The sequence below is a fragment of the Nematostella vectensis genome, chromosome 10 (assembly GCF_932526225.1).
Source record: "Nematostella vectensis chromosome 10, jaNemVect1.1, whole genome shotgun sequence".
Classification (NCBI taxonomy): Eukaryota; Metazoa; Cnidaria; class Anthozoa; order Actiniaria; family Edwardsiidae; genus Nematostella; species Nematostella vectensis.
The window spans coordinates 6,972,447-6,991,516 of record NC_064043.1 but is presented as its reverse complement, the minus strand read 5'-3'; the positions used below and the strand labels follow the sequence as shown (position 1 = coordinate 6,991,516).

General features: G+C 37.7%; 1 protein-coding gene across 1 annotated transcript; it reads left to right on the top strand.

Moving 5' to 3' along the window:
- Positions 1–6,806: 6,806 nt before the first annotated feature.
- LOC5522050 (small conductance calcium-activated potassium channel protein 2) lies at positions 6,807–18,988 on the top strand. Its single transcript, XM_032367284.2, has 5 exons — positions 6,807–7,925; positions 14,570–14,771; positions 15,129–15,323; positions 15,422–15,606; positions 17,192–18,988. Exons 1-5 carry the CDS (start codon positions 7,020–7,022, stop codon positions 17,750–17,752), a joined length of 2,049 nt encoding a protein of 682 aa, XP_032223175.2. The 5' UTR covers positions 6,807–7,019; the 3' UTR covers positions 17,753–18,988.
- The last annotated feature ends 82 nt before the right edge of the window (positions 18,989–19,070 follow it).

Below are 19,070 nucleotides of genomic sequence, written 5' to 3'. Positions count from 1 at the left end.
CCTACCTACCTACCTACCTACCTACCTACCTACCTACCTACCTACCTACCTACCTTCCAACCTACACACCCTACTCTGCTACCTACCCACCTATCTACTTACCCATCCACCTACACACAGCACTCTACTACCTACCATCCCCACCTACCTTTTTTGGGGGGCCGTAGCAGGGGGTTGTACACGTCCCACCCCCTCACGATATTTTGAAAAATTATTAAAAAATGAACAGTAGGGGCGTTACCAGACGTGAATGCCTCCTAAATAGGAGACGCTTTTTATAGGACCAAAACAAAGATTCAGCCAATCGGAAGGATTGATTCAGGTGACGTCATCCTCAAGTTCGATTCACTGCTTCTAAAATATGGCGGATTCCAAAACAGATCACGCACACAGACTTTTCTAAAAGATTTACGAAGATTGAAAGCGAATCTAAGTAAATTGAAACCATAAATCACAGAAACAAAACTTGCATAGGCAGGGGCGTAGACACCACCCCCCCCCCCCCCCCTTGTAGCAGCCAAAAATACAGTAAATGTACTGTTATACACTATCTAAAATACAGGTAAAAATGCCTTGAAAGTCCCTTTTTGGCCCCCTCCTGTTAACAACGTGTTATAAACCTGGCTACGCCGCTGCGTAGACGCAAGTCGGTAAGCTTCGTGTAAATTTCCACGGGTTTATGTTATACCATGTTGTTATATTTTGACAGAAACGATAACTATTGCTAAACTCATGAAAGTAGTCAAGCTTCTCAAGTTTACAACCGTTGGAGCATAAGTAAATGATATTTGCGATTTCATTCAAGTCATAGAAGGCACGAAATGAGAGATCCAAATACAAGCTGTCGATTTCGTTCTTACCGGGTTTCCTGTGCTCGGAGATAACCGTGAGGTTGCCTTCGCGCGTGCTCGGAGATAGCCGTGAGATATAAAATAAATCCTGGTTCCGCCTATTATTTGATAGACGCAAAAAAAGAGCCATCAACATGTTTTTCCGACACTCACAGTCTCCAAATCGCTTTTAGACTAAAAAGTCACGAAATGCGTTTCGTCTAGTGTTAATGTAATAATTTATGATTTTAAACCTGTTGGCCTAGACAATACTTGATAGAGAGGAAGTTATTTTTAATGATAATAATAATATTCGAGAATAAGCCGAAAACGAAGTCTGAGAATTGAATTTCCGCGGTTTCCAGTTTCCCCGAGAACCAAATTTCAGTTTAAATGCGCCGTATAATTACTTAGAGCGCTCACTTCCGATCATCAGAAATATTCTAGCTGCCAGTCTGCTCTGCTAGCAGAATTTTCTCCTGTTTCTTTATAGCAGTTCATTCATCCGTGTCGTGTCTTGGTTTTTCTACGTTCTGGTTTGTTTGTGTCCGTAGGATAAACAAACGAGCGATACCGCAAAAAAAAAAAAAAAAAAAAAAAACAGAGACGCGACACGGATAAGTGAACTACGATAGAAACAAACAGGAGAACGCTCTGCTACCAGAGTATATTTTAGCAAAGGCGCCAGAGGCTTTTATCAGAAAGGCTATTAACAGTTGTCATAAAAACACGCCCCCTCTTAATCTAGAATTAAACAGAGTAACAGTGTTATTATCAGATTTTTTTGGAGAATAACGTGAACTTTCACCACATTTCATGACACTATGATACAAGAGATAAGATCGTGTATCCTCCACTCTCAAAGCCATCAGTGTTAATGGGGCCTAATGGTTTGTAATTGGGTCAAGACCATTTGCGCACTTGTTTACCATTTCGTAACTTTTTTTTAGCAGTGTCCACTATCTATGCTTTAAGCGTTACGTCTGTTTGACAAACGTTTTTAATTGGCTGAGCAAAAAGTAAGACGTTACCTATACTAGGTTTTGCTTTGAACAAGGGCGCAATTATTGTATCGGCAAAACATTATTGGCAAAGCATGAAACCAAAAAAAAGATAAAATGGTTTGAGATAAACGAGACAAAGAGAGATAAAGTACTTTCAATACTGTAAGACAAATAACATAAAAAAAAATAGAAAAGCGATTCTGATTGGTAGTATAAACAACAAAATTTCATTTGGTCTGATTGGGAAACACAAAGCTAGTTGAATGTGATAGATTTTTCAAATACGTGACCAGAATGCATCGGCTAAGTGTATTGAGGTTAAATTTGTGAAATTGACGATTTTAAGGTTCTTTATTTAAGTATAATGTGAAAAATGTTTTGTGCAAGTAAAATAAAAATTAACAGTGATCACGAATGCTCTCATCTCTTGTGATAAAAATGTTTGTAGATTCCTTTTTGTATACTGACTGAGAATTGGGAATCAGTACTTAGTGGTCTTGGCCCTTGTCATACTTTCAGCATAAAGTAATTTATGGATAAGTTAAATTTAGCACATTTATGAACACATTTATGTTCATATATATGAACTTATCAGCATATAGTAGTTTATGGATGGGGGGGGGGGGCGTAAGGGTTTGCGGTGATACGGTTTTTCCCTTGAATGTGTAGTTTTTCGGTTTTTAGTATTTTATTCCGCGGTATTGCGGTTTCTCTAGACTGTGCAGTTTACGGTTATTGAGTTATTTTGACGGTTTTGAGGTTTTTGGCGTTTTTCTGTGCGGTTTTCACACCCCCTACGCCCCCTCTTTATGGATATGTTAAGTCTAGCACATTTATTCAGGGTCTACTTCTTCTTTTTGTTAAATGATGGTACTACGGGACGTGTGTGTAGAGGACACGATACCATGCATGCGACGAAAAAAATTCTGTTTGTTTTACAAAAAAGAGGTCTGGATCATCTCATCTTCAATATAAACGCTCTTCGTACAATGAAAGACAAAAAAGAGTGTATACTGACATATCAGTTATTGCCACGTCAATTATATTTTCAACATAACTGAAAATTTATGGCGATGCCACGTATCCTTGTCTATCAACAAATCGTTATCGGCTCGAAGTAACAGGAAGTTTTTGTTTCAGGCTGTTGGTGACTCCAGACTGATCTTGACTGATCCCTGTAGACATTAGATGGTTTTTGGTAGATAGATCTTTTCCTCAAAGACAATATTTTTTCGACCACACGCAGTACGCTACTTGTTCGCACAAACTTATACCTTCTCTAGCAGAGCAGTCATGTCACATTGTTTGTTTACATACAATATAAGACAATACAAAGCGTACATTTATGCCTTTTTTCCATTTCCAACTTCTTCTGTTTGTTAAGACTGTAGACTGACCAGAAATCGAGTCTTATACCGCATTCACATCCGTTTAAAGGTGGTTTAATTAAAGTGATTATAATCTCAATCTCCCAGGATTGGACAGAACCAAGAACAAACTTAATAGACTGTGCTCTACGTGTTATCTTGTGATCATTTTTAAACTAGCAATAAGAAAGAATTCAACACAATGAAAAACTTGCCAAGTTATCAGGCAAAGAAAAACCTTGTTTAACTAAACATGGTTTTGGTGTGAAATGCAGCATTAGTCATTCTATTCTATTCTGTGCAATATTTGACAAGACTTGGTTTCGCGCAAGCTTTGACCACAGCATTTTTTAACTCGCCACACAACACCAACTACATATGAAGGGCTTCTATTTAAGATAAGATAAGATACAATGCAAAGGGGCAGATTAAGTAGCAGAACATATATATTTTTAATTTAATTCTTTTATAATATTGTCATAACTTGGAGTACATTTTACTATGCATCAAACCGACTCAAACACGATCATTTAAACAAAAAATGAGGGGTGGAGAGGGGGGGGCTGGGGAATCGTATACACAAATCAATAGTACTTCTTCCCTAATTTGACATATCAAAGTACGTTTTCTACAAACTATTATTACTTTATTAGGATGATCAAATGCCTATACAATGAATCTTCCATTTTACCGCCAATCACTTGTTGTTTGCGTTAGATAATTTCAATACACTAAGTGCGTTGGCTTCTACTCTCATTATGAAGCAAGGAATCCTTTTTCCTGTGTCTTATTTCCCATTAAATGTCGTCGACGTTGAGATTAATCAAATAATAAGAAATAACCAAAAAAACAAAAAGCCACTTCTTAGAAATAAAAATATATACATTTATACATAATTTAAAAAAGGCATGTGAAGAAGGAACTACAAAATAAAACTGTATTGTATTGATAAAGGTGTTAGGCTCGATTTCCAGCTCGTTTTTGTGAGCCCGCAGTACGAGGCCCAGCGACGGCTGGATATCGAGCCTATAAAAGCTTGTGTAGGGCCCATGAATGGTAGCCAAAAACTCAGGTAAATCGCAATAAAAAAGCAATGTATGAACAATGTTCCCCAGTACCTGCACGTTCGAATTCACATTTATCAGATTTCTTTAGTTTTCTTGATGTTGATAGTTTATCCGTCCGCTAGCAATATTTTTTTGTGAGGTTCTTCATTACAGGTTTCTATGTGTTGCCGTTTAAGATTTTAATCGAACACTTTTCGTGAACATAATCAGCCTAACACTTTGAGGAACTCGTAGTGTGCACCTTTAAGCACCCGTATCCGTAAGACTCAGTGTTACTCACAGCCATACACTTGATAACAGTAGAAGACTTTATTATATATACATATTTTCTTTTTCCCCGTCCATCTGACAATCTTGTATTTACGTAACAAAGTCGTCTTTTCCTCACGTCGCGATTTTACCTACGTAACGGCCTTGAGAACATTTTTAAAAAGCTTTTTGTATTGTCCCTGTTGTAATGGTTTTCCTAATCATTTCCTATCATTAATCCAGCTTGCACTCAGAGTTCTAAGATAGCCTCCCAGAGAGGAAGGCAGTCACGTACATGAAAAACAAATGAAAAAGAAAAAAACATGGACACATTTTTCGTAAACATTTTTCTATTTTTTTTTTTACATCTTTAAAGAACCTTGTTTTTATTTCGTCAAAACTATATTTGCCGCTAATCAACTTATTTTACTCAACTTGCACTTCAATGGTTACATCTCGATAATTCAAAAGCTTCCCCTTGATTCGCAGATGAATCCGTTTGTTTAAAGGTTTTCAACCTTGAATTAACGCCGTCCTCAAGGGAGAGGCTTTGGAGAAATTTCATACTAATCTTTTAATAGGTATTGTTGGATGAAACTTGAGGCAGACAGACACAGATTCTTTTTTTTTTTCTTTCACAGGAAGCCATTCCAATTCTTAACTCCGGAAATTACAGATTTAATAAATAAGGAGATTATTAGATAAATCTTCTTACCTAGACGTTATTTGTTTTGCAATATTTACTTTAAAAACAACGATATTAAGAGGCTGTGAAAAACACCATGACACTGCAGCCAGATCTTTTAAGATAGGAAAAACAATACGCCGTTATCAGTGAAGTTTATATTAAAAAATAAATTTCGACGATAAAAGTGGCGAATAAACGACACAACGGAGAACAACAAAATATTACATTGGAGAAATAAGGAAAACATGGGTCACTGCAAAATCGTATTTAGAAGAGGAAAAAAGATTATTCGGTTGCAAACCATTATTTTCTTTTATGCAAACCACGAGTCGAGAGAACGGATGAAATGTGGTAAACCTGGAAAAAGGATTTTCGTTTGTTAATGTTTACCAAAAAATAGTTTGTAACATTTCAGGTTAATGATTATAGAGATGGACCATTGCTTACTAAAATAATATTCTACCTTTATATTTACTTTGGAATGTTGAGCTTTTGTCAATAATTAGCTTGTTCTTTACAATTGCTCTTGGTGGGCCTAAACCTCTTTCTAACGTCAAACTATATGCGGAAGTAATTAAAATTACGAAATAACATCCGCAAAATAAACATTCCTTTTAGAAGAAACGCCTACCTAGGGAAAACCCTTATCCGGTCAAGGACTGAAGACCAATGAATGTTAGACAAAATGTACTTATCTATTATTAACCAAAATATTTGCCAGTTTATAACTGTGAACGGTACTAACTTGAAAACATTTATAATTAATGGTATTTAAGAATTGCATCTTAGAAAATAACGTTGAAGGGATTTTTTTAGAGCCTCAAGGCAATGGTCGAAACTGCTTGATGGAAAACGTTTTGCTATGAAATGAGTTGGTTCAAAAGGACTTCAGGTCTATGTAGCATTTTATAACGTTCAAATAAATGTGTTATTTAATTAATATAGATCTACAGTGGTCACAACAACAATTCCTGCGCGGTTGCCCGGGGCTCATCAAAAAAGGGTTTCGACGCCATCCGACTGCCATTACAAGGCTGAGCTCCTTGTATCTTAAAACTAATCTTTACACCTACAGGATTCAACAATAGTTTCCTCGCTGAAAGGGGATTTCCCAGTCTGAAGCTTGAGGGGGAAACTAAATTTGTGCAGCGTTGATATTCCTCACCCGACCTATCTCCACTCGAATAATGGAAACTCACAATGAGGAAAGGCAGTGACAGAATTTAAAAATAAACATAATTATGAATACAACAATAAATAACTGATGAATAATAAGCGCAGAGGAACCTACTCGTATGACACTACGTAAATTATTGGTTTGGTGTGTGTGATTTGGTAAAAGCGCGCGAAAAATGGTGCTTTTTTCGCGGGGTTTTGGCTTGAATTTCGCAAAACCTCACTAAAATGCAAAATACGATTGGTTAATATACTATTCATTTTACAATCTTTCGCCACCATAACCTGATATATTAGTCTTTTGGTATCTAGTTCCATTCTTATTGGTGCACTGATATTTTGAGTAAGGGCCGATCGAGTGATATGATGGTTAACAGGCTTGACCTGTGTATTTTAAGGGGCGACCTGATCTCTTTCTCGACAAAAAGGATTTTAATATTGAGCCTCATTTGAATAAATCTTGTGATTGGATGTAATTCTGATTGACCATACACTCTACCCGGTAAACGTCAACTTCACGTAACCAATGCTTATAATCAGTAAAAGGAATCGCGACAGATTTGAAATATATATCGCATGGATGAAAAGGATGAAAACAGTCTTGTTGGACGGACCGTAAGCGACACGTGCGTCACAAGATGGAGTCGAGTGAGACAAGAAGCCGCAGTCTAAGCACCAGCGATCGCTACGAGCTGAATCACCTAAACAGCTCACCGAACGGCAAGAGCGACATGAATCGATACCGGCGAACGAACAGTTCCGTGACACCGGGAACTTTCGGCAATTTTACTCGGACTGGATCACAGAAACGTTCAATGCGTAGCAGCATTAGATCCGACATGCCTTCGTTTGACCAAACTCTGAGAAGCTTTAGAGACATTGACACAGCTAAAAAGTTTTTCCACCGTCGCATACGTATTCTGTCGGGACTAAGCTGTCTCATGGGTGTTTCGGCAGTGGTACTCGCGATAATCGACATCGAAATCGCGAAACACAGACCAGAGAAGCTCCTCAATGGACAACTTCAAGTCGCGGACTCTCTATCCGCAAGCAAAGATGCGTTTGGTATAGCTGGTATCGTATTGAAAGCTGCAATCTCTCTGTTTTCTCTCCTCACCTGCATCACAATTTTTAACATCTATTCCAATACACGCAAACTAAACGTTGTAAAGAACCTTTTTCATGAATCAGAGAGTTTTCTTACTTCACGGACCTTGTTACCGCGTTTCCTACTAGAAACTCTGATATGTTTAACACACATCCCCCCTTACGTAGACGACCTAGGTATCCCGTATAAACTGCAACTACTTGTATTTATACGACTTTATCTCCTAACGCGGTGTTTACGAGAACGGAGCAAATTCTTCAACAACCAAGCCACAAGTTTGTTAGCTTCCGTCACGAAAACGGAGATCTCTTCAACGTTTTTGGTAAAGACTTATTTCCTTAAAGAACCGTTCAAGCTCATATTCAGTTTTTACACCATGAATATTTTTCTTGGGGGATACTGCGTCTATGTTATAGAAGATTCTCATCCGTATCTGGTAAGTGGAATTAATCACTTAGGTTGCTTACCCATTGATTATTTACTGACAGCGCAAAGGATGTGTTTTTATTGCCGCCGAATTTAGCGGGAAATGTTTTGTCACTTTGCGAAGGCGTTTACACTTGTTACAGAATTGTCAGCGAAGGTCGTATTAGACCCCACGATCTTAGCCTCCAGGCTTTTTTATGTCGTATCGTCGAATTCATCAATTTTTGCCCATAGAAAATGACCTGTTCCATCGATTGGAAATATCGACAGGAGACCAAGTTACGTCTGCCCACATTTACTGCATAAATCATCAACTGCTTCTTTTTTGTTTTGTCGACGAAATCGCTCTTAAAAACCACAAAACTTAATCCAGGCTGATTTGAACACACTAGCTCCTATGTCGTTAGGTTATAACAACAATAAAACCATTAACGCATTGAGGAAAACATTAGAATGAGACGCGGTTTATCGAAAGCAATCTGACCCGCTGAGGGCATTGTCGAAGGGAGATGTTTTAGTTCCAAATTTCAATCTTTATTAACAAAATAGCTAAGTTCTATAAGAAAACAGCTTTCGAAGACTCCAAATGATGGTGTTTAGTCTTTAGAAAAAACGCTCTATATTGGATAAGCAGACTTGGCTTAAGAGGCAATAATACATAGCGTACAATACAAATTTTGATGATATAGAAAGTGGTGGTCAGTCTATTGTGTTTTCATGTTCTTTAGTTATAGGTGTCGGATAATTAAGAATCCATATTCTTAGTGAATAAAGAAGCTAAATATTTTTGGCATAAAATCATCTCGAGATGTTATTTAGTAAGTCACTACCGCTTCCGGTAGACCCATTAATTTTGGATAAGTTTTATCTCGGAATAAACTCAAAGATGAGAGCAAACCCAAAAACTCTTCGAGATACATGGTATTTTTTTTTTCTAGAAAAAGATAAAATCCCTTTTAGATTTATTCGCTAAGCCGGCTTATAGTTCTCATTTTCAGATAATTTCAGAAGTAAACAAGGTACTCTAAAAGGTCAGCAAGTTGATGAAAATCAAGCTGAGTCTGGCGAAGATAAGTGACAAACCCAAGACGGTTAACTAAGAAAATATCATAATAAATTTGCCATCAAATGGTTATAAGGTTTCTTCGTAATAAACAGCTTTTTTGCTGTGTTTGCTGCAGATTTTATATCTCTTTTTAACAATATTTTGATAAATTAATCCATTTGACTTGTTGCTATGGCAACATTTTGTAGTTATGATAAAGTACACGTTTTAGGGTCAATACTCTAGTATTTCAGAGCACCCCGCATAGGCGAAAGTTGTGTATTTTTGGTTGTTTTCGTTTTGTAAAAGAGAGAAAAGGCGAATGTAAAATCAGACCAACTTTAAAGAGCCCAATTTCTGTGTCTTAATGATTTGTCAGGAAAGATATTGCGGTTTTTCGCTCTGTAATTGATTGGGCAATATCGCTTACCGAAAACGATTTAAATTTAAGTCGCATCTTTAATTTGAGTTTAACGAGTTCGTTCACGAAGCTGACAGAAAATTGAAAGTTTACATAATAGAATTTATTGAGCTCCAGACGCAGAAACTAGCGTTATCATGGAATAGATTAAATCGCCTGATCACTGGAATCCATGAACTTATGTCATTCATATTATTTTTCTCGATACGAAGAAAATTTCGCAAAACCTTTTTTGTCGTGAGGTGATGTAAGAACGAAGGAAAGCTTAAGGGAGTACTTAAAAGTAGCGTGCAGCGAAAAAGCAATGAATAACAGCACGGTTCTTGTAAACACAAGTTGGGATATTTCAGTTGTTTTTAATTCAAAAGCCTCGGTGGGTCTAGGGAACAGAAAAACAATATTGGTAAATAAGTGAGCAAAGAAAGGTAAAAAAAAAGGTAATAATACGAATAGCGCAGACTTTTAACGGAGATGCTTGAATGTTTATTGTGGAACTAGAGGTATAGCGTACTTTTCACTAAAAAACAGGTGAAATAAGGGAGTTGATGTGTGACGATTGAAAAATGGCAACTTATTACGTAACACTTGCCTCGAGCCAAACAACCTCCTAATTTAAAACATCGACATATGTCTTTAACGATAGAGTTTTTTTGTGATTGCAAAATTTTCATTATAAAGGACAAAAATTTATTCAAATTATCAGAAAATTTCGTTTTCTTATTGAAGGCATTCTTCCGGCCTACAAATAACACTTTCATGCGTGCTAATGCCCTTTAATTCTATAAATCCTCTCTTATAATCTCAAGGAAAAATCATATTTTAGAAGAAAAAAAAAAACATAAAAAAAACCTCAACCGTCTGTCTGTCTTACGGTACAGGAAAAATGTTAGTTTAAATGTATTTTCTAGCGAGATAGTCATAATGAGAGGTCTCTGGTGAATGTCTCATTTTAATCATGAAAAAATAAAATAATAGTTCACTGGCGTCAAACCGTCTGTCTATGAGAAATCTTCCATGTGTCACTAGCTATTACATCGATTCTTATTATTATCTTATGCGAGTGACCGCGAGTCGCTGGATTGGACACAGATTCGCTTGACTTGTCTTATCTGTCCCCGTCCCCTAATCTGAGAGATGTAAGTTGAATTCCATTTCTTTGCTCCCGCCCTTCTTTTTACTGATGCTAGAGTAAGATATCCAATAGTTGCTTTATTTTCAAAGAAATTCCATTTTTGTCACATTTCATGGCGACGGATGTGTAAAAAACAAAATACCATTCCTTATTTCATCATTAGTTTGTAAATACCGGCGTCCCTTACTGTAGCAATGTTGATCACATCTAGAGGCAGATCACCATTTTTTATCAGTACGCTATATCAGTGACGATCTTTGAGAGAGTGCAAGGGCTTGTTAAGCGCTATAGTACAACGAGAGTCCATGTCAAGAACAACAAAATTATCCCACGGCTAGAGTATCACGGACCTTTAAATAGGAAGGCCTTGAAAGACGTAAGACCCCTTGCTTTGGTCGGTATAGCACAGGGAGTGTTATATTCGCCCAGGTTGAAAAAACTGGCTCGTTTGCTTTTCTTTAACCTTCTATTTATCACACTTCTTTTCTTGACAAAATTTATAGTTATCATGTTTATGGTAAAAGAAAACTGAAGAGATAAATTATTTCATTAATAAGGTTATGTATGTGATACAATACTTGAACATTTCTAATAAACCCTGATGGGAAATGCCATCGATGACGTCTTGATTGAACGTCACTTTAAACATTGTCCAGAAAAAAGGCCATATAACCATTTCGCACGATAAAAAAAGAGGCAGAAACGTTAATCAAATAAGGGGAAACGAGCTAAGCCTAAGAGAACAGCCCCAGATTGTAAAACGTAAACGTGCAGCTAAATCTGAAATACTTTCCGTAGTTGATCGATATGCCTTGCCGGGGGGGTAGGTTCTTTTGAATTCGGTTTAATCCCCAATAAAATATCTCTTTTATGTGTCAGAATCCTCACGCAAGAATGAGTACATAAATCTTTGAGGTCAACCCATCAGGTAAAAAAATAGAAATCGATCGACAGAGATATAAGGCATAGCTCAAAAATGCTGTCCTTCTAACTTTCACGTCTTCTTAGCCCACTTATACAACTTTAGCCCACGACAGCTCGGTCAGAGCGACAAAAAGGCTTTTGTTTATAATCAAAGACATGTTTATGTATCATTTAAACTTCATCCCGGTTCTCCCTGCTAAGTTAACTATATACGAAGGCTAAAATTGAAGTCTTACCTTAAAAATTCTAAAATCAATATTTGGTAAAGTTACACCTGAAGAAAATAATATTTGTTTTTTTTTTGTCTGGATTTGGGAGATTTTGCCATATTCTTATTTCTTAAAATCATTGTTTAATCAAAGTCTATTTCGAGACAGCTAAAAGCTTTGCCCTCGGCTATACTAGAAGACGAAGATTGAAGCTTTTAGCAAAATTCCGGTTTGATACAGTAGATCCTAAAAAGATGTACGAAGCATGAAATCCTATATATAATTTCATGTTTTAAAGTCCCCACAGAATAATCGGCCCAACGATAAATCCCCCGTTTCCCTATTCTAGATGCGCAGCTGTAAAAAAGTGTTATTGAAAATAACGCAAGGTATTGTGAAATTCCGGTCTGGGGCGGGAAAATATTTCGGTCAAGATCTCTTTTTATTTCTTATTTCAAAACTTTGTGACTCGCCTTGTTAAAAGGGCCCTGTGTTGACACATGCCACTTATTATCCCGAATAATCCTACCAGATAAGACGGTGACACTTTCCCCGTTAGTGAATATTTGACCTCAGGTTATACATGTTAACCAAAGTAGAATTTCAAGGAAGAAACCCAGGAGATTATCGCATAAAGCGAAAAAATAAATCGCAAATCGCAAATCGCTAAACCAGAACCAAACCTGATTCAAAGAATATCATTTCATTTTTTTTAACATTGACCCCGCGACTCTGGCATTTTTTTTTACCTTTCCATCACGGTAAACTTCAGAGACTTATTCAAATTGCTCGATAAAATCGCCTTGCTTCGTTATAATTCTAAACGATGACGTTAGTCATAAAAAATGTGTTTTTCTATAAAAACCGTACATTATTATGTTGAAAATCAAAAGACATCTTTCTCTGAAAGATGTGGTAACGATATAAGATAGTTTATTCTTGTTTTAATTCGTAGTGATATTTTCCTCTCTTACTAAGTCTTGCTTTTCTTTACACGGTCTTAACTCTTTTTCTCGGATACACAAAGATAGGGGGCATTTCCATTAAAAATACCCGCATTTGCCTAATTTCGAGGGGACTCAAATCTTATAATGTGTAATTATATTGGTATTTTTCTTAAGCTTTTAATCCGTGAACTTTTTAACGGTACTTCTCGTACGCTTTTTAGATTTTATTGCTTCCCTCAAGCTTCTGTTAGGAGTGCTTTTTTGGCCCTCAGGTATTAAGCGTTACAGAGTGTGGTAATGTGCTGTAAAGGCGTGTCTAACGGGCCTTGTATACCGCTTTTACACTATCAGGAGCATTTAAAGTACCAAAAGCGCCTCCAATAAACTGGTCATTTGGGGCTCTTTATTGAAATGACAAATGTTATAAGTGTTAAGGATGAAATGAGCTAATGTACCGCCCCTGCTGTTCTTACCACGCTAATAGCTTGTCTGAGTCTTTGTCGGAAAAAACAGCCTAAGGTGTGTACACTTTAACAATGCTTATGTGAAAACAATCTAGTGACATATTTATAGAACATAGCAGCATATTGTCTGACCGCATAAAAGCAAAATAGGTGTAAAAATTATAACGCGTTATACTTAATGAACTATGGGGCCAGGCTTTCCCAGACCATTTTCCAAATAAGGAATATAGTAGTTTCCTTATATGGAAGTGACCGCGCTTGGCAAAAATGACAATTTTTGGCTGAATTTTCTTGATATGTAAATCGGTCACTCCGCCATATTAAACCTCTTAACACTTTAAAGGTGGTTTTACCCTTGGGGTAATTGCAGAACTCGATGCATGCACTTCTGGCGAGGAACAGTACTTCTGTCCAATTAGTCAAGTTTATGGTTTGATTTTCACGGTTGGGGTATATTGAAAAGGTTTATTGACAACATCATGCTTAGCTTGGCCTGAAATTTCCAATTGTATTTTTGTTGTTGTGATGAAAAGTATGTTTTTTTGTAATATTTGCCTTGGGCGTGGGCATAAATGGCATTTACATTTTTTTCCTTAGAGAATTTCGATTAGCTATTTCTTTGAATAAAAACACCCATGTCTTTGAAATAGCCGATTAAAATTGATGTTTTAGTTACCCAATAACGGGCAGGTGAAATGGACGCGTAACTAGCCTTCCTGGACTTGTCAGGTCCACTTCCTGGACTTGTCAATTCCACTTTCGGTTTACCAACACACTTTCAGCGAAGAGTTAAAAAAATAAACAAAAAAAAACATAAATGTCCTGAAAATTCCACATATAGATATTTTTTTGCAATTAGTCGCGACTTTCTTCTATACAGTCATTAAAAAAATAATAGTATATAGCCGGTAGTGTTTCTCCATTGACTGCATTATATTGCTGGTAAGCAATGCATTACGGATAGAATAAGAGCAATAACATTATTTGCCATGTATTAAGCCTAGTGACAAAAAATTGCTTAGAGATATCAAATCGTCCGTATATTCTCCGAGATATTTTTTTTCTAGAAATCACGATTCTGGATGTAAAAAATTTCTTGTGCTTATAAAACGTCTTTACCGAAGTTTACTAGAAATCCACCATTTTACTCCAGGCGTTATAAATTGTCGTACGAAGTATTATGGGGATGCAAAAATGGTTAAAGCTATTTATTGTGTGAAGGTAAATAGACCTGATTTTGGATAGTCCTAAAACAACATGTATATATAATTCCTTTTTTTTTTCTACAAAAAAGTAACTTAAAAAATGTCTGAAAGTTTTAATGCCTAAAGTTTTGTTAAGAGAGGTTTCTGAGTTTCGGCTTACTCACTATGAGCAGTGCCTAATGGTCATTTTCTTATAATGTTTTAAATTATTGGGGGGGTGGCACGTGCCCAGCCCCCGCCCCCCTCTGCTACGCCCCTGAAGTTACTTTGAAGCCTTAAATGAATATCTTGGATTTGTTTGTTCTAGGACACGGTTTGGATGATGGTGGTTACCATGACAACGCTAGGCTTCGGAGACATCGTTCCCGTTAGTGTGGTGGCGCGAGGACTTGTGGGATTCGCCTCGATTCTTGGAATTTTCCTGATGGCGTTATTCATCAGTGTTGTACACGAGTACCTTCAGCTGACCAATCAGGAGAAGAGAATTCTCGCATATATAGAAAAAGCAGGTAAGTCTTTGACAGACCGCTTGAGGGGGTGGGGGAAGATGGGGTCGCTTGTGGAGACCATGCCTCAAATAATATTGGGCACAGCACAGATACAACACCACGGGACGACTTTGTTTGTGTAACAATGAGAACAGATTATCCCGAACAGCCAATCATGCGCCTCCTTAGCTTTTCACTAGGGGGGAGGGGTGGGGGTAGAACATTTAGGAATTCCTTGTAAATACTTGGGGGCAGGATCATCTTTTATATGTCTTTTTTTTAGATTTTCGGCTCTACTGTAGCTTTCCTCCGCTACGGCCCTGTATTGCGGTTGAATTGTGTTGCTAACTCAAGCATTTTTCTTCTTGTTTATCTCAGATCATCAGCAGGAGAAGATGGAAAAAGCGGCGGCATGCATCCAGAGTTGCTGGAGGTACAGGCAGTTTGTCAAGCGGCACATGAAGTCATTGGAACTCGGTGATTGGCTGAAGCTACAGCGAATGAGGTTCTTACAACATAAGCTCTTTGAATGTATGCGCCAGTGGCGAGGAATGCGCCGAACGTGGGCACGAGGTAAGAAAAGAGGGCAAGGAAGCTAACCATTGGACAGACAGGCAGAAAGATTATGTGTTTTGGCCATAGAACTTACGCATTTTATGGTTTTGCTGCAGACGACTACTGGCGTAAGCTGTTTGTTGTGGACGACACTGCTATGCTGTTAACCGATGTGTGTCGATCGGTGACGAATATCGAGAAATGTCTCCATATACCTCCCGCATCTAGGAAAAGGTCGTCAAGCAGGCCATCGCTATCAAGGCACGCGTCATATGGGAGTCCGCCCGCACGGATCCGAGAGGTGCGTAAAATAACAGGGAGACTGACATCCATTACTGATCCTTCCTTATTTCACATATGTTTACATACAATTCCCGTGGTGCGGAATAGAACAAATAAGAGTGCTAGGATTTGAATTTTAAGAGCTATGATGGAACCTATACAAAAAAGTGATTACAGGGGCAGAAGAGACAATGGGGTCGAGGCGGGAATCTGAATTGAATCTATTAACGTATTTAGTTCGACCCATTCCCCACCCCACTCAAGCAATGATGAGAAGGCGATCAGCACTTTTTGCGTTCAGAAATAGTCATGGCTTCAAAAGCGTGAACTACCGCCTTAATAGAAGGACGTGTAAAACCTATTGTTTTTATAGAAACAAACCGATTCGTATGCTTTCCTTTGGAAAATATTTACCAAGAACCATAAAAGTCGCCCAACATTTAAACAAAAAAAATCATTTTCGTGTTAAAATTAATCAAATGGGATATCCATGTTTTTCTTGATTTAGCCAGTGCAGCCGCAGATTTGTGGGCGGAAATCGTCGGGTCGGTCGGTTTGTTGCGCAGCTGATGCTTATTGAACATGGCTATCAATAAACCTCACGATAACACCACCTCATATTGGCTAAAAGGCGTGTCTCTTTACGCAGCTGAATTCTTGTTGTTGAAGGAAAATATCATTTGACGTCTTTTAAAATCGCGTCGATAAGAAAAAAAAAGATTATGAGCTTGTCCTCAAGCTAATCGACCATGACATTGCATTTTGAAAGATAATTAATATGTAGAAAGTATGAGACGTTAAGAACTTTTCAATCGTATGATCTTAGACATAAGATATACATTACTAAAGGGGCTGCAATAGACGGGTGTATTTTTCAAAGCACAAAAAGGGATATATTGCATCATCACTTCTGTCAAAATCCCCCACTCCCCTACCCCGAGGGTTCCAAAGATATCCATTTAGCATTAATATTAAAATAGCTTGGTGGCTAAAACACCAGATTACAGTCCATTTTTCGTTGCACCGATAAGAAACATTTACGTTGTAGAGCTATCTAGATGTCGAAATTTCCTTCTATAGTATTCAATGTGCGTCTCCTTTCTGGTTTTACTTAATGTTGACCACACCCAATGTTCTTTCACTTAGGGATAAGATTGTTATTTTTTTTCTCGGGCCACCTGCTTTTATTCTATTCTTTAATAAAAACACGCCCTCTCCTCAAAGCCAAGATGGGGGAAAACATTTGTACGCGATAGCATTAAATGTTCATTCCACGCGGTGGGGAAGATCAGGTCTATACCAATCTTGAATTTTACTATTCGTGTGTTTTGTAAATTTTTAGCATCAAGAAAACACTTCTTTACTATTTTTATACATTAAATACATTTCTTGAGCTATAACCAACGATGTTTTCTGTTGAAAAATGTCTTTCGAAAGTAATAGTGTTAATAAGGCTTTTAGTGTCCAATAAGAGTACAGCATTTGAAAACCCTTCAGCCTAGGGATGAGTGCGCCGGGATATTAATTATATACTGTTACCGTAGCCTTAAAAAAGCGGGAATCAATCCCTCCAATTCAAAATATTATGAATTTTCTTCATACAGGAAGACGCTTTGGAACGTCCTCCTGTGTCGCCCAACGTCTTCCCGCCAATTTCCCCATCTCGAGAAAAGGCCAACAGTCTACAGACTGTATTGGTAGAATCACTTGAAACTCGAGACAAACCGGAAAAACGGATTAGCAATCCTGCTATACAGGTTGTAGCACTGCCGCGAGAGATCCCAAGAATCTGCGCGAACCACACAGGTATCTCTCCCGCAAACAAAACAGACAGAGATTTTGACAGAAATAAACGCGCGTTCCTAAACCGACCACAGGCAGCCCGCAAGGCGAGCGATTTGAGTACTTCTAGTGACCACATAGACCGTGGAGCCATGACATTTGACATGCTTCAGTCTCGAATTGAGGGCGTAGAGAGTGCACTTGACCAGATTTACGGCAAGGTAAAGTCGGAGTTAAGAGACATCAAAGACACTGTTTCCACAATGGCAGCCGCTGGTCATTTTAATACGCCATCATCGTCACCGGGTGCTTTGCCATCTCAGGTGGGCAGCACGTCTGATCCATTATTTTCCTACGCTACAATGGATAAGTATGATATATAACATGGGAAAATAATAAACTAAAGCTATCCAATGTTGTACACGCGAAACATTTTAGAAACAAGTAGCACTGTTATTAGGGCTTTTTATTTACATCATAAGTAAGTAAGCAAGCATTCACACCATATCATTTTTTTTCAATTTTAAGAACAGAAGTGTCCAAAAAAAATTAAATGCTCAAATTTACAACCTTATAACTAGTATTTAAAAAGAAACTTTATCAATTATTAGCTTCAGTCGCATTAGCCAAAAGTTCAATCTGAGACAAGAGGAAGGGCGTAATGGGGCTGCTAAAACCGCACAGAAAAACGCCTAAAACCGCAAAACCGTCAAAATAAGTCAATAATCGTAAACCGCGCAGTCTAGAATAAACCGCAATACCGCGAAATAAAATACGAAAAACCGCGGCGCCAGATTTAAGGCAAAACCGCATCACCGCAAATCCTTACCCCCCTTGAAATTCAAAACATGTTAAGGATAAACCAGAGGATTTAAAAACCATGATAAACTTGGTCTTGTTTATTAGCAAGGAAACTTCAAAATAACAATCTACGAACGAAGTCTGATATTTTATTGAAAACCTCTTGGTTTCTCGCTTGAATTAGCCGATGGAAATTCTTTGTGTGACTCGGAATTGAGCGGGAGTATAAAATGGCGGCGTGATTGGAATGACCTCTATACCATCAAGGACATTTGCTTTTGCCATTGAAGTTTAAAAGCGCGCGCATTCACTTTTTTTATTATTATTATTTTTTTTGTCATGAAGTGGCTATCTTCACTGTTCTAAAAACTTTGTCTTAGTAGCCAAGGTAGCGCGCATAGCACTATAAACTAGAGTTCTCAAGAAGAATAGTAAAGCCTATAAAAAGCGCAAGCAATGTTGGGACAACTATGTTGGGCAAACAATGTTGTGGATGTGCTGCCCAAGAACCACTGTCAGCATCATCCAACAAAATGCAATATCATGAATAAGACGAGTGTCCTGAGGGGGGAGGGGAGGGGGAACAGGACACCCTTATTGGGCCAAACCTTGCTAGCGCTACTTGCATTTGAGAATGTTAAGTTTATGTTAAATATTTAAGTAAAAAAAGCCAATATGCTCTAAATGGCAAATAAAAAGAAAAGTAAAGGGCTAGACAGAAATAATATTTTTGTACAAAGATAGTTTTAGACCATACTTTAATTTTAGTGCGCATGATGTTTGTAGTAAAGAAGAACAATAAAAATATGTTGATTAGCGATGGTGTATTTTACTGTCTCGTATCTGAAAATCGTTTGACATTTTGACCGTCTTTTCGAACTGCACAAGCCTGCTTACTAA